The sequence below is a fragment of the Triplophysa dalaica genome, chromosome 15, assembly GCF_015846415.1.
Source record: "Triplophysa dalaica isolate WHDGS20190420 chromosome 15, ASM1584641v1, whole genome shotgun sequence".
NCBI lineage: Eukaryota > Metazoa > Chordata > Actinopteri > Cypriniformes > Nemacheilidae > Triplophysa > Triplophysa dalaica.
Genome location: NC_079556.1, coordinates 19,841,087 through 19,856,747, shown reverse-complemented (window position 1 = coordinate 19,856,747; position 15,661 = coordinate 19,841,087). Strand labels below are relative to the sequence as shown.

General features: G+C 36.2%; 1 protein-coding gene across 3 annotated transcripts in view; it reads right to left on the bottom strand.

Moving 5' to 3' along the window:
* Nucleotides 1-2,173: 2,173 nt before the first annotated feature.
* The window catches only part of LOC130436441 (connector enhancer of kinase suppressor of ras 3-like), a 32,888-nt gene continuing 19,400 nt past the window's right edge, over nt 2,174-15,661 (bottom strand). Inside the window, exons 8-25 of one of the 3 annotated variants that reach the window (XM_056767086.1) lie at nt 14,963-15,031; nt 13,982-14,128; nt 12,921-13,039; nt 12,268-12,449; nt 12,096-12,182; nt 11,760-11,989; nt 8,658-8,695; nt 8,181-8,226; nt 5,162-5,215; nt 5,031-5,070; nt 4,717-4,886; nt 4,392-4,465; nt 4,166-4,237; nt 4,013-4,074; nt 3,607-3,704; nt 3,176-3,500; nt 2,863-3,053; nt 2,174-2,755 (exon numbers count right to left, since the gene is read on the bottom strand). In XM_056767086.1, the coding sequence (XP_056623064.1) occupies nt 2,585-2,755; nt 2,863-3,053; nt 3,176-3,500; nt 3,607-3,704; nt 4,013-4,074; nt 4,166-4,237; nt 4,392-4,465; nt 4,717-4,886; nt 5,031-5,070; nt 5,162-5,215; nt 8,181-8,226; nt 8,658-8,695; nt 11,760-11,989; nt 12,096-12,182; nt 12,268-12,449; nt 12,921-13,039; nt 13,982-14,128; nt 14,963-15,031 (2,175 nt within the window). In that variant the 3' untranslated portion in view covers nt 2,174-2,584. Of the gene's footprint in view, nt 2,756-2,862; nt 3,054-3,175; nt 3,501-3,606; nt 3,705-4,012; nt 4,075-4,165; nt 4,238-4,391; nt 4,466-4,716; nt 4,887-5,030; nt 5,071-5,161; nt 5,216-8,180; nt 8,227-8,657; nt 8,696-11,759; nt 11,990-12,095; nt 12,183-12,267; nt 12,450-12,920; nt 13,040-13,981; nt 14,129-14,962; nt 15,032-15,661 lie in introns of those variants that run through there. The other 2 variants (XM_056767087.1, XM_056767088.1) reach the window with 2 other exon arrangements.

The following is a 15,661-nucleotide window of genomic DNA, read 5'->3' as shown; positions in this document are numbered from 1 at the left end:
GCTGAACATTGTTCTACATCACTAGGTAAATCTTTTTTCATGTGGATGTAAACCAGTATATGAAGATATTTTGAGAAATGTCTCAGTGGTTGCGAGTACATACAATGGAAGTCAATGGGGTTCAGTGTTGTTTGGTTACCAACGTTCTTCAAAATATCTTCTTTTGTGTTCTGACATGAGATGAATAATTGACAAAAGAATTGTCATTTCTGAGGTATCCTTCAAGGGATAAGGATCTTTTCAAAACCTTGACACGTGGTTAAGGTATTTATATTGAAATGTTTTGGAAGACTATTATTTTGTTTTCTGTATGTTCTTCTTCCAGAGGACAGAGGTTGACGTAAACATAAATGAGGTTGTAACTGAGTCAACAGACTGACACCTTCATGGATGTCATTCAGGTCGAACCCGAGCCAACCTGATAGCGGGCTGCAATCTTATCCGGTTTCTCTTGAAAGGCTTTTCTTGGCCTCAGTCTTATTATTTTAAAGTCTTTGTGCTCCGGTGCTTCTGTTGCTGTGCCATCTGACTGTGGTGTAGTGTATCAAACTCATCTACTACTGGACTCACTTCACACCCAAACCATCAGCTGATCTTATGCTTCTGCTAGGCTCATTTTTAGAATGTTATGCCTCAAGAAAATCTGTAAAAAGAAAACTTATATAAACACTAGACAAAACTGGGCTGAAAACAAATAACAGAGTTGGTTTCGGTGGAATAGTTCAGAAAGAATCAAAAATTTTGTCAACATTTGCTCACCCTCCAGTTGTTACAAACCCTTATGCATTTCTTTGTTGTGCTGAACACAAATGAAGATATTTTAATGGAAGTTTGTAACCAAGCCGTTCACAAGTGATCATGAAGAGCAAACACCATATGCAATACCAAAGCACTACAACAGGGGCCTCATTTATAAAATGTTGTGTAGAAATCGTTTTAAATTTACTGCAATATCATTTCTGAAATATGTGTGAGGCCGTGAAAACATGTACACACACAAAAAATGTGCGTCTGAGATCTATAAATTGCAAATGATCTTAAAATTAAGCGTAGTTGAACTCTTTTAGATCACTGCCTTGTAAATGCCCCCTATCATCACAGTAATGTAACTGAACAGAAAACAAAGTTTGGATGTTGCATAAAGTTGACAGGAAAAGAACACAATGAACACACGCTGTACTCAAAGTCTCAGGGGGTGCATTTAAATGTAACTGTATGATGTTGCTTACACAAAATGGAAATCAGCCAATCCCATAGCAGCAACTCAATGCATTATCGCAACTAGACGTGGTAATGATGATTTGCTGAAGTTCAACCGAACATCAGAATTGAGATTAAAGGGATTTAAGTGACTGAACGTGGCATAGTTGTTGGTGCTTCTAAGACAACTGATCTACTGGGATTTTCACTCATCTCTTTGGTTTACAGAGGGAAAATTGTTAGGACAAAAGTTTTCTTGGCACACGTTTGGGTTCTTAATGCCAACTGAGGACCGTTTAAACACCAGAACCACGTCCACCCCTTTATGACCATAATGTACTCATCGTCTGATGGCTACTTCCAGCAGGATAATGGACCATGTCACAAAGCACAGATCATCTCATTGTCTGTTCTCTTTGACATGACAATGAGTTGACTGTACTCCACCTGATCTCGATCCAATAGAGCACCTTTGGAATGTGCTGACACGGGAGATTGGCATCATGGATGTGCAGCCGACAAACCTGCAGCAACTGCGTGATGCTATCATGTCAATATGGACCAAAATCTCTGAGGAATGTTCCCAACATCTTGTTGAATGCCACAAAGAATTAATCAAAGTGATAGTTCTCCCAAAAAAGAAAATTCTGTCATCATTTAATCCCCTCTTGTCATTTCAAACCTGTATGTCTTTCTTTACTTCACAGAACAAAAAGAAGATATTTTGAAAAATGATAATAGAAGTGAATGGTTGGTTGCGTTGTTTGGTTACCAACTTTCTTCAAAATATCTTCATTTGTGTTCTGCGAAACAAGAAAACACTTACGGTTTGAAATAACACAGGGGTGAGTAAATGAAGAGTTGCTTTAAGGCAGACCTGAAGGCAATAGGGGGTCCAAACCGGTACTAACAAATGTTTACCTAATAAAGTGGACAGTGAACACAGATTTTTATATTCAAACGTATGTGACATCAAATGTTTAATTTATTAAATATCTAAACAAACCTATTTACAATCCAATGAGAAATTATACAGGTTGCTTAAAATCAGCATTCAAGTAACTACCAGGTGAGCTCTTGTTCACACTTTATGACAACTAAAAAAATCAACAATAAAAAAACACAAATTGAAAGCTTAAGTTATGTACAAACATCTTGAAAGATTTTGATAGATCATTATCTTCACCGCATTTAGACTCCACAACGTCTTAACAGTTGTGTTACAGAAGTGATGATGTTACAGGACAACCTATAACTGATTTAATATCCGTAAAAAACAGACGTCTTGATTTTAACACAGAGAGGTTTTTAACTTCTGACTCAGGTTTTTCAGTGTTAACTCTTTGTTGTGATGTACTATAAGAGTGAGTGTTGTTCTCAGTGTTTATGTGGTTGTTTTGTCAGGGGTCTCCAGGGGTCCGGCCTGTAGATTGTGTCTCAGAATGGTCTCCTGCAGCAGGACACTGTTGTTCTCTTTCCACTCTCTAAATTTCTCAGAAGTCAGAGACGAGTCAGACAGGACTTGATCTAAAGTCTGTACATCTGCTTCTTTAGCCTACACACACACAAAAGAGAAATAAGTGAACAGGCATCATTGCTTCAGTAGCCGATATAATAAGCTGTGATTTTCATCAGAAAGTGTTAATGTGGTTCTGGTTTAACCTTCAGAGTGCTGTTGAGGGCTCTGATGGTGTGGATCTTCTCATTGAGCGTCCGGTTTTCACAACGCTTTATAAAAGAAGCTCGTAATTCCAATTTTGACGATGGCTTCCGCTCACCGGTCGGAGACAGACTTGCTCTTTTTAAATGCAAATATAGCCTTTCCATCTCATCATTAGCCGCTTCCTGATCCTCTAAAAAAGTTCAAAACAAGAACTAAGCACACATGTATTTGATAAAGTGTCGTGTTTTTTGGCTAAGCAATGGTTTTACTGTAAACCAGTTGAATTACATGTCAAATGCATGTTTGTCTTACCCTCACGTCTGGAGTCATCTGATGCCGACTGTGTTTCTGTGATCTGTTCTGAGGTTTTCTCCATACACGCTGTGTTAGATGAAGAACCGAGGGGCTCTTGAGATGTAGCCTCATTTGTGGCGGGGTTTGTTGTATGGACCACAGCAGAACAGACCAGCGTCTCTCCAGCGCTAGAGACAGTCTGTGACACCAGATCCAGCCATGAGCGTCTGTGTTTGTTCAGAGATGATACAGAACTGTGAGAGGTCATGGTACTGACGGGGGACGACAGGGTACCGGTGACTTCGCTGGGAACAGGTGAAGAATACGGAGGTGGAAGACTTCCCTAATGGATGGGATAAATGGAGGAGGACCATTAAGGTTAACATTACATCAGTCAAGATAGTTCACATCCATTCTAGTCTCAAATGAGTCTCAAAACCGTTTTTTACCTCGTGTATGGTGTCTGATGGACCACTGAAACTGTATGGTGGAGGGGGAATGTTTGTGGATTCAGCTTCCTCGTGATCACTGGCCTCACTGTAACATTCTGTGCAATAAAAAAAATTATGCAAATCAATATATGAAATCTGTAGGAAGAACTTGGTGTTTACCGTTATAGTTATAAAAACTATGTTGATATACAAATGTCATTCAAATCTAATGAAATATAGGGCAAAACATTATTTGATAAACTCAAATTTAATGAAAATTTTAAATGTTACATTGGCAAAATATATATACTGTATATGCCGAGGCTTTTAAATTATTAACTAAAAATTGAACTAATATAACATGAAAAAATATCATTATATAAATAAATAAAACAAAAATAATTCTGGGTGTCACGTGACTTACCGGCTGCATGAGCATCTGTGGCTTCATACTGAATAGATGCCAGCGCCAGTTTATTTAACCATCTGAAACCATTACAACAAATCAACAAGCGTTCAATAAACACTCGTGTAACTGTTGTAAATGAAAGTGTTCAGTGTGGTGTGGATTTCTTACAGGCTCATGTCTTCATTACTGTCAGCTGCAAAGTAAAACATCATGACTCTGGGATGACACGCTTTGATGGCACTGCGACGTCACAAACACAAGAAAACTGATCAACAACTCTTCAGATCATCAGTGTGACAAACCAACAGAGAAAACAGCTTTCATAGATTAGGCACACGTTTAGGTAACAAACAGTGAAAAATGCTCACAGTACAAATGTTAAAAAGGCACTTACTATTTTTTCTTACACTCCAGTGCCCTGTCAATGACGAAATCAGTCAGGTTTATGAAGCCCTCTGCTTTATCAGACTGTAAAACAACAACACAAAAACATAAATCAAATACTTAGATTCGATTTTTTTCTCTTTTCGGTTCTTGTGAATTGTCAAGAAAAACTGCAATGTGATGATGTATATAGTTTGCGCATTTCACATTTCCTAATGAAGCTTTAAAAAAACAAACCAAATAAATATAACAATAAAAGATTCATAATTCATATCAAAAGAAAGTGACAAAAAGTATTGAATAATAAAGCAAAGACAAGCATTCAGAGGACTCACCATCTGATTTGTGTACCAGTACAGAGAGGTTTTCTTCAGCACAAACCAATACTTCTTCCATTTCATCCCCAGAAACCCTTTCCCCTCTTTCTTTCTGTAGAGCCAGCCCTGGAAATCCACTGGGTCCAGATCTCTCACTGAAACTCGCCTGCGACTCATTCTAGACAATCCTGAACACAAATCGCACTTTTATATAAACGTCACTACAGATGGTGAAAAATAATTGTGGACTCAAACATATTTGACTAAAAAGCCCTAGAGACGTTTTCATACATGTGTGATTGAAGACCAATCGAACAAAAATGTGTTCATACCTCCACGACTCTTCTTCTTTGACTTTTGTCTGAGGGACACCTAAACACATATTATTTTTGTCATGTCCTTCAGATTCTCAAATCAAATAATTCAATGAAGAATACGATCAGGAATGAAATAATGTAATTACTGGATTGTACTCATCAGTGGTCAGAGGACGGGTCCGTGAAATGGGGAAGGAGGCCTGTGAAGAGACACAAAAACAGAAACTTTAAAATAATTCAGTGGCTTTGTTAATATCACAAAAATAAACAGCTATCTTAGATAAATAAAATCTTTTCAAATTATTTTTTCAGTGGGACACATAAAAAATTGGTTCAAATTCTAATTTCTTTTAAATTGACCAATAGGCCTATAATTAAGGTTTTTGATTAAAAGTAGTAAGTATTTAACCAATTCTTTTTAAATACAAACTTGAAATTTTGGTTGAATTTAATAGAAATATTTGAATTACTTACTTTTTCTCAATTTAATCCGTTTATTTCATTGATTTCACAGCTTTAATGTTTTTGTGTAAATTGTTTAACAATTTTTTTTTGTAAATCACAGTTAAACTTTTTAGATGGTAAATACACACCTCCTATCCAACTCTAGTTTTTCATTCCCTACATTAAACACATTAAAATATGACTTATTATATATTTAATAAATAGTAAAATGTCTATTTTTATTATTATTCTGATATTGGCTACTATCTATGATGATCTCCTTTTAGGGACCTCATTTATTAATATTCTTGTTTATTAATGTAAAATTGTCTTTTGCTGAATATTATTGTATTTTTGTGCAAAAATGTCATTCTTAAGCATCAGTACATCAAAACAAATTCCTTCTAACCCCATTGAAGTTAAAAGTGATTCAGATTGTTAATCAGTAGTTTGGCGACATCTACTGGATGTTAGGTGCATGACACATATACTTTACTTAAACAGGCTGTCACAGTATAAATATTTTCACCTCACATTTACTGGGGTCTAGGAATTCACGAGAACAAAAATTGGTATACCTACTGAAATACAAAATAAATGAGGATCTCAGTCTATTTTGAGCAATAAATCATCCCAAAATATGTATGTGGGTGTAGGAACACAGAGAGAAGGTTTGTAACCATTGTGGCTTCTAAGGCAAAACTTTAAACAGGAACTGAATTGTTTACCATATGACGATATGTGTAGCATTAACATGACAATCGTGGTTTTAATATCACAGTAATAGTCAAGCAAGACCAGTATATTGTGACACCCCTTGTTTAAACAGAGCTGTTAAATAGTAACTCATCATGAGAACTATTTTAGGACACATTTATGAAATGTTGTTATTTAATAGCATGAATAAACACACACCAATAAACTATCTGTACATTTGAATATTTTCCTTTTACTTCATATTCTACTGTAAGTCAGGTTTGCAATAGGCCATACAAAGGCACTAAATGGTAATAAAACATAAACTTACTGAAGAAGGCATCAACCTGCCTTTACAAAACACATCTTCATCTGGAGCTACGTGAACATGAATAAATGATTTTATATCTTATAGACTTCACTTTCTCTTATCCAATCAGCTCTCTTTATAAAATAGATAAACGACAAAAATTTCTTGTGATACTGGCTGTTAGTTCAGTGGTTTGCTCCCAAAATAAATTGTATCCATTGTATGAACACAAAACTAGACATTTTTCGAAGTATCTTCTTGTGTGTTCCAACAGGTGAAAGAATCACATACAGGTTTGGACTAAATCAAATGAGAAGGGTTCATTGTAGAAGACAAACATCGAAACGCTCCATTGCCCAATTTCCGCAAAGCGCTCATGTTCCTCAATTCAGATTGTCAGAACCGTACATACTATAATATATGAACTAAAATCATCATATAAAGACGCTTCAGCCACTACAATTAGAGTATTTTTGCCACACAACAGCAAATGCATTTGACCTGAATTCTTTCCTTAATAAACAGAAACATTGCCAAGCGTGAGTATTGTGAGCAGATATTAAACAGTGTTTGTATTTGTTTTCTCAGTGCTAACACTACTTTAACTGTAGTACTGTAAGTATTAAAAAGCATTACCTGTGAGTAGCTGAATCATCTGTGTTGTTATGTCATTTAATAAAGTATAACATCGTATCACCGTTAAACGTTCGCACACACAGTCGGCTCATGTTAGAGAAATAAACATGACTTCTGCTTATGCGAGATCATTTCAAAACATCCTCCACTTCTTATTCTGCACAAAAGCACCGCATGCATGCTCGGTCCTGAGATAGACCTCTGAGAAATCATTTATAATGATTATACTATATATACATTGTCCCTTTACATTCTTATTATTACCATTATATTATATTGATATTATTCTAGCATAGAGCCATACAACATACACTTTATCTACATTTTAGCCTGTTTAGTTGATCGTCTATGATCATTTTATAATGCGTTTAAAATGATCTGTCAATATATTGTGTAGATCTTGGTCTTGATCTGTTATTTATTATCTACTATTACTTTCTTTGAAGTGTTTTGTAATAAAGCTTAAATAATTTTCTTCATTTGTGATTTGTGTAATTCAGACTACATTTCTTCATATATTTTTCGTATGCAATGAGGTGTGAAGGTTGGCTATATCATTTTCAACAGTTACGTTTTGAGAATTCACCAGCAGATGTCTCCTACTTTTTAAAAATAGGCCAATCAGGATGTCCATGAGCTACATAGTCAAAGTTTACACTGTAAAAAAATCTTTTAAAAATGGATTTCTGTAACTTGACAGGTTTTTGGCTGCTTTTCCAAAATAGAGCGTAAAGATGCAGTAAAATTTTGTAAAATTTAAACGTCAAAAATTACAGGTTTTTTTTAAAGTGTAGAGCCGTCTTGTTAATCAATTAATAAGAAAGATTTTATGTTGATAACTAGCGGTGATGTTGAAATATTATACACAATATACGTCAAATTAGAAACTCGAACGCAGATGAAAACATCAGATGACGTTCTGACACTTTGAATTGTATTGGACGTGGATATAGATGTCGATATTTCAGCCTGTCACCCCCATCCATCCCAAAAATCGAATCCTCTAAAATCCTGTGATCTTCTGAAATCGGAAAGTTTGATAAGAACAAATTCAGACATCAGAAGGAGATGATTCCTACCGCTTGAGAGAAGGACCAGGACCTCACGGCACTGTTGTTGTACCTGCTGGAGAAATGAAAAAGCAAGATCACGCACGTGAAACATGATAAGACAATGTCTAAAACTAACTCTCTTTATACGATTAGTGACCATAAAATGTGAAATGTGCTTCGAAATGAGCACATCAATTTCCTTAACCAAATTTCAAGGATTTTCTAGACTGAACTCACTGTGAATGAAGTTGTCAAATGCATGAAAAGATGGTAAATGACTCGGGTAATAATATCACGATACACAAAACTGTTAAAAAAGACTCTGACACAACAGATCGCTCTCCTTCCCTCTTTTCGATATTTTGCAACACATTGTACTTCAGTAAAACCTCAGCTCTGGTCTCAAACTGGTTGCATATTTGGCATGGTGTTTTGTGTTGGTTCACAGAGGACGTGCACTGCTGTAAAGAAACAGAGACGTCCGCCGCTGAATTCTGCACCCACCTGTTGATGAAGGAGCTGTTGGAGGTCCACTGAGGATCCTGCGGCGGGACATAAACAAAGAGTTAACATACAGGCAAAACCTCTGAGATCCTTACTGATCTCTTCATCCTTCATTCACAACAATAAGAGCATAAAGTTACTGCTGAACACATCTGACATCTACATCTGGACATCCAACCTGACTGTATGGATATGTCAAAATCTACAGTTTCTCTCTGACTGAATGAAGCATCTCTCAGATATCAGAGCTTCCAGAGGAAAGTGGCTAAACAAACTTATTCATGCATAGCTGGCAACAACATAAAAGTGAACATCAGCCATAAATTCACATTTGTGTACACGCAAAACTGGATGATCCAGTGGTTTAAATCATACTGTAGATGCTTTCAAGACATTTGCACAATTTCTATGGTGTTGTAAACAATGTACAGTTCATTTAGGATTTTACCCAAAGTCAGATTTTAGCAACACACGTGAAAATGGAATGAGTAAGAAGAAAAAATATTAAGAACGTTTTTAGGTAAAGAGACCAAAGGAAGATATTTGGAAGAATGTTAGCAATTTTCAGTTGTACTATATAATAGACTACTGTATTAGGAAAAATGAAAATGGTAATCAAAGGTGACCCAGAACGGTTTGCTTTCCTACATTCTTCAAACTATCTTATTACGTGTTCAACAGCGCATGAAAATATACATTCATCTTTTCCACTATGGTAGTGAATGATGTCCCAGAACTGAAAATTGCTAACGTTCTTCCAAATATCTACCTTTGTGATCAACAGAACAAAGAAATGTTACAGGTTTGGAACAACTTGAGGATGAGCAAATGATGATAGAATTTTATTTTTGTGTGAACTATCCCTTTAAGAAGAACAAATGTATGTCACGCTCATAAACAAGATGTCTGCTCATTTAAGTGCTTATATTTGATCATTTATCACTACATACAAAGTCAGACTTGATACGTTTTATTTGGTCCTCATCTTCTTGTAGAATTCAAAACAATGAAATACAATTCAGATTACTAAGCGCCATCATTATATATTTCTTTTTTGTCTTTCATGAAAACAACCATGTTATTAAATGAAGACAACACAAATGACATATCTGGAACGACACATTTAATGGAAACACTTCACTTCTGTTGAACAAAAGGTAAATACGGTACAAAACAACAACTCCTTAATACTGCACAATCTAGACACAGCAATAAAACTGAAAGCTCAGCGTTAAATGAAATCAGGAAGAGAAAATAGAGAATCCCAAGCCATCAAGGTTTACCTTCCACCTGCTGTTACACACATACAGATCAAATCCATCTATATTTTATACATGTTTTGTTTACAATGAGAATGGATGGTTACTGCCTAAAAAGCTTGATTTAAAGCTTTAGTTTATTTATTTTTTATTTTTGTTATCTTGTCCATATATGCCTTCAGGACACTTAATACCATGAGTGTCGTGTACTCATTTTATGAAGTATTTGCATTCTTTAAATTTTGAAGAGGTGGCCACCATCCACTCCAGTTGTAACTAAAAGCCGATAACACTTGTTAAAAAAGTTTGCTTATGACAACAGCGAAAGACATGAGTTGGTTAAATAATGTTGACATTTTCATTTTTGCATGAGCCAACCCTCAACAATGACAAATAGAGTAAGCAAAAACCGTGCATAGATTTTTCAGGGTTAATCATTTGTACCAAAGAAAGACTTATTTTTATTAAAAGTATAGTTCACCAAAAGATAAGAAATCATGCACAAAATGATGTATTTATTGTATCATGTGTGTGAAAGGTAAAAAGGGAAACTGGTCTGTACAATACCATTTGTAAAGTTACAAAATATAAAAAACACCACAAATGTAGTTCATTCAGCCATTTGTTTTGGAGCTTTTTTGTGAACAAATAAAAATTTGAAAGAATGTAAACGATTTTTGGGTGAACTAAACCTTTAATAAACAACATGGGACAAAAACTTTCAGTGAAATTTCAGGCTTGTTAAATTACCTGTGTTATGTACCATATAAAGCAAAGCATGATACCACAAAAAGGTCAAAACAACTTAAATACACAAGTTTAAAGAAGTCCCAGTGAAATAAAAAATAACAATGCTTATTTTTCCATGAAATATTACAGCGTTTATTGTAAATATTTGATCAATGTGGGTAATTCTCTTTTATTAAATCCGTGTGCCCTCAATCTTTAGTAAAAATCTAAAATGTACTTGCACCCTGTATTGACTTTCCATCTAAATGATGAATGTTAGACTGCTTGGGCGGAGCATATATTAACTCCTCCCCTTCAACTGTCAATCTACATCCAGTTCTATTTCAAAATGCAACAGATGTTTTAAACATCAATCAAATCGCAGCGAAAAAAGCAAGCCACACCCACAGTTTTTCTCATTCGAAATTCCATTTCACTCAGAAATGCGTCAAAATACGGAAGTTAAAACGATGGCAACTTCCGGTTCACGTGGACTTTAAACACCATATAACAATATATATATAACAAAAGACAATATATTCATACTATGATAAAACTCATAGAAAATGTGGTATGATAGCTGGTTATCAGCAAAAGCAAATCAATGAGAAACAAGCAGAGGTGTTTGTTTCTCTGTTAAATGTTATACATGGAAAATAACGGGGTTGACCAAACTGTTTGGAAAAACATGGGGTTTTCTTAAAAATGACTTAGGCAAACTGAAGCGGTTACATAAACACTGAGAAAATATCTGAGGTAGATATACTGTACATTCACTTTATATACAAAACAATAAAGCTTTCCCTTTCATAAACATAATGTTAATATTATAATTACTGTTATTACTGACCTAAAGAGAGATAATGCATCTCACTGTTCCCCAGAGGTGTTTCCAAACATTCATATTGTTGTGAGGTTAAATTGAGTCATCTTACACACATAAAGCATATAGTCCAATGGCATTATGGGTAAATAAGAGGCACAAAGAGAAATTCCATGAGAAGGAGAGTAAAAGCTTGAAGAACACCAGAGAAGAGCTGGACAAAGGCAGCGAGGTGACAGACAGGAGCTGATGTTAGTGAGTCAAAAGCTTAAGTCGTGTGATCCAACTGACCAGTAGTGAAGTTTCGGCGGGGGGGCGTTTGGGGCTGGGTGTCATTGGTTTTTTTTTCATGAAGTCCTCGTGATAAGGGATGGTGGCAGTGTTGTGTAGGTCTGTGTTATAGAGAAATCCGTGAGCGTCTCTCTCTGTTATAGATCTGTATGAGGAGCCGGGGGTCGGGGTCTCCTCGCTGATAGTCGTTATACGCTCGTTGCTTAAATATTTGTGCAGAAGATCTTCACCTGCACACAAGAACATTCAAAGATTCATGTAATTATAGGGCGTTACAGGGTTCTTTAGGGACTCTATAGTGTGAAGATTGAAATTGGATGTGGTTCAAATCTATACCTTTGCGTCCGTGTGCCCAAGGCCTGGCGTACAGATCCGTCACATTCAAACATGTGACTGCTGGCATTGACAGGGGTCGTGGTTTACCTGTGTCATAACAAACAGACATTATAAGTTCATCTACACTGTAGATGTGTGTAAGGATGATAAGAAAGCTGATGATGATAAGGACCGTGTGAGTGAGTTCTTCCTCTCGGGCGCATCTGTACGTTGACCTCAACCGGCTGAACGGACGGTTTGTCGGAATCTGTGACGGTGAATCTCCGGCGGCCCTCCAGATCCAGAAAAGAGTTTGGGGACTCCGAACCTTTAGGCCTGCTGTTGATGCTGGTGTGAGAGCCGTTTCTTACCTCCCTATTATATATGACAAATGTAAACTATGTTTAATTATAAAATTATGTCGACCTGACATAATTATTGCTGTCAAGCAACATCCATCAAAGCTTGTTTTGTGATGTTCACAAAAAAATTATTTATAATGAATCCTGCAACACTGTAAAACAATAAGAATGATCATTTTTTATTTCATGCCGACTTTAAGTATATTAACATAATGCTAAAGCATATTAGCAGTTTGCCTCATGTTAAAATGTTAGCATTCTGCTTTAAATCTTGAACTTGTCAAACCTCAAACATTTCAAGCTATTTTAAACTTTCCAGTTCAGATTTTGTCAAGCAAAAAAACTATTTTTATTACAAAAAGTTAAAAAATATATATATAATGCATAAGAAGCTCTATAAACAAACAGTTTTTTGATCTCCTGATAAAAGTCAGAAGAACAGAGTTCTGAACATGTTTCGGAGGTTTATGGGTAACAGTCATACCGTGGTGTATAAGGCACAGAAGGAGGTGGAGGGATGTACAGGTCCAGTATCGCTGGCTTTTCTTTCCTGCCATTGACTTTGCTGGAATCAGACTGACTCTTACTAGGAGAGCTCGAGTTCTGTATAAAGACATAAATAACATCGTGTTCACAGACAACATGTAAGAATGTATTAATGAGAGACTATCTGCTACTGGATGGTACATGTTTGACCTGGATTATCTGTGCTTGCTTTACACTGATTTAATACCGGTCAAAGGTCTCATGATCTTAAAACTCTTTTGATCTGAAGGTCTAAATGAAACAATGCAACATTAAAAACTTCAATTGCATAACGAAATTGTAATAAAAATGGACAATGCTGTTTAAACCCTTTTCTTTTCTTCATAAAACACAAAAGGATCTTATTTACACATGCACTCAATTTAAAAAATCCCATTTACAAGCATTATAATAAACATTTTCAAAGTGTGTTTTTAACTAAGACATGCTCTATTTGAAGAAACGTGTGAGACAAACTTTACAGCCTAACACACCTTTGTTAGTATACTGTTAATGTAGGGAGGTTCTACTTCAATAATCCCAAACTACTTAAGAAAAACAAGCTCCTATTGAGTTTTTGCAAATGTTAGAACATGTTTGATACAAAGACCCTAAGATTGAGACCATTTTCTTCCACAAAGGGCTATAGAGAGAAGGACCTCCTAACAAAATAGGGACGGTATTGTGTATTCACTGACATAAGTTGTTTCAAGAGACAAGTCAGAACTTATTATCCATTTGATGTTGTGTGTTTTGTGAAGAGGTTAATGTGATGAGAGAGACGTGTGATGTTAACGTCTGCATCTTCTCTGTTCTTCACATGATGTGATGTTTCATGCACAATAATTCAACATCATACAGTCCGACTCTCTGACTAACTCAACAAATAAAAACTTTCATTCAAAACTGCTTTTGTTTCTTAAAAGTCAGGTTGAATTGAAAAGAATTGTGTTTAATTCAGGATGTCTTTGACTGCGGCATAAATGGGGTTCTCATGCGAGTTATTTTAAGCGTTTCAACCTGAGGCATGGGTGGTTTCCAGCGCATGTTTTTCAGGGGCGCTGGGGTGAATCCTGACGTCCCTGTGGGCCGTTTTTTTAACAGAAGCACCACACATTTGGGGTCTTCTCTCAGCTTGGCCACCAGGTTCTTCAGCTGCCAACCCACCTAAAAAAAACACTTCACTATTAATAAACTGAATTCTATTTATACGCATAAAACAATATAATATGAGGATAATAGAAATAAAAAAATGGAATACTGAAAAGTATATTTAATACATGAACTATTGTTGCTTTACACCATAGTTGTGCGCTCCAAGGACATCTGCTGGTCCAACACGTGTAAATGCAACAGTAACACAAAAATTATATCAATTATTTCCATTGAAAAGCATTTTACAATGTTCAAAAGTATACAGATCGATGTCAGAATATGTAGACCATTGAGTAAACATAAGATTAATTGTGAGTAAAGTTTTAAAGGAGCCAGTGTTTGCTGTTTTAGAGGCTTTGATTATGTTCTTGGGGTGTTTAACAATGGATATTCATGTTTCTAATTTCAAAAAACAATTTATATTTCACATATTACAAGTCTATTGTTCACCGCTGTCCCTCTTCTCACAAAACAACTGGATTTCTTCCGTTCTATATAAAGTCAATTTTTCCAACTTCACTTCATCAGTTAAAAACATGTGGATCGATCGAAGTGTAACAAAGGTCTGCTAGTGCATGTGCAAGAACGTCAATCTTTGTTAGAGATCGCAATTGGCTGATTGGCGTCCGACCGGTGAAAGACATCTTTCACTTGTGTTTTCTACCACCTAACATGCAGACAAAAGCACATCTCTGATGGGGCGTTTAGATACATCATGAACACATAGTTATTGAGTTTGGTTACTCATACGGACCTCATACGCTCGGTCTGCCCAGCGCGGCAGGTGTACTCACCTACAATCACCGCATTTTGTGTCATTTGACCGGCAAAACTTGGAAAGCTTACCACAGTTTGCTGGTTGACCTGGATGACTTCATCTCCAGCGTGGATCTTGTGTGTCATATCAGCTGGAGACTGCATACACATGAAATGAGAGAAAACTCATAAATCTACAGACTTCTGTTCTGTTCAATCGAAATAATATGAGCTTGCAGCAACAAGGACAGACTCAAACATTAATGTGGGTGACACGTGAATTATATTAAGTATGCTTTTATCATTACTGTGCTTCACATCACTGGGCAGTCTTGGCCTAATGGTTAGAGAGTCGTGACCAAAAGGTTACTGGTTCAATTCTCATGGCCGGCAGGTAACGACTGAGGTGCCCTTAAGCAAGGCACCTAACCCCCACTTCCTCCCCGGGCGCTGCAGTGATACCTGCCCACTGCTCCGGGTGTACGTGTGTTCACGACTTGATGTGCGTGTGTAGGATAGATTAAACGCAATGGCCATATTTGGGTACAGGTCACTATACCTGACAAAAGGGTCACTTTCACTTTCGAGAAAGGCATATATAAAGTATATTAATACAAGCTTGTTCTACTGTTGTCTATTATTATAAAGTAAGAATAAATAAGAATGAGACAACTATGCAATGTCATGAACAGATCCCGATGAATCATCCCGTGATGACTGACTTTCAGAAGTATGTTGTCTAGAATATCTGCTGTGAGAAGAATTATTATGACGATATTTCTATTTCTA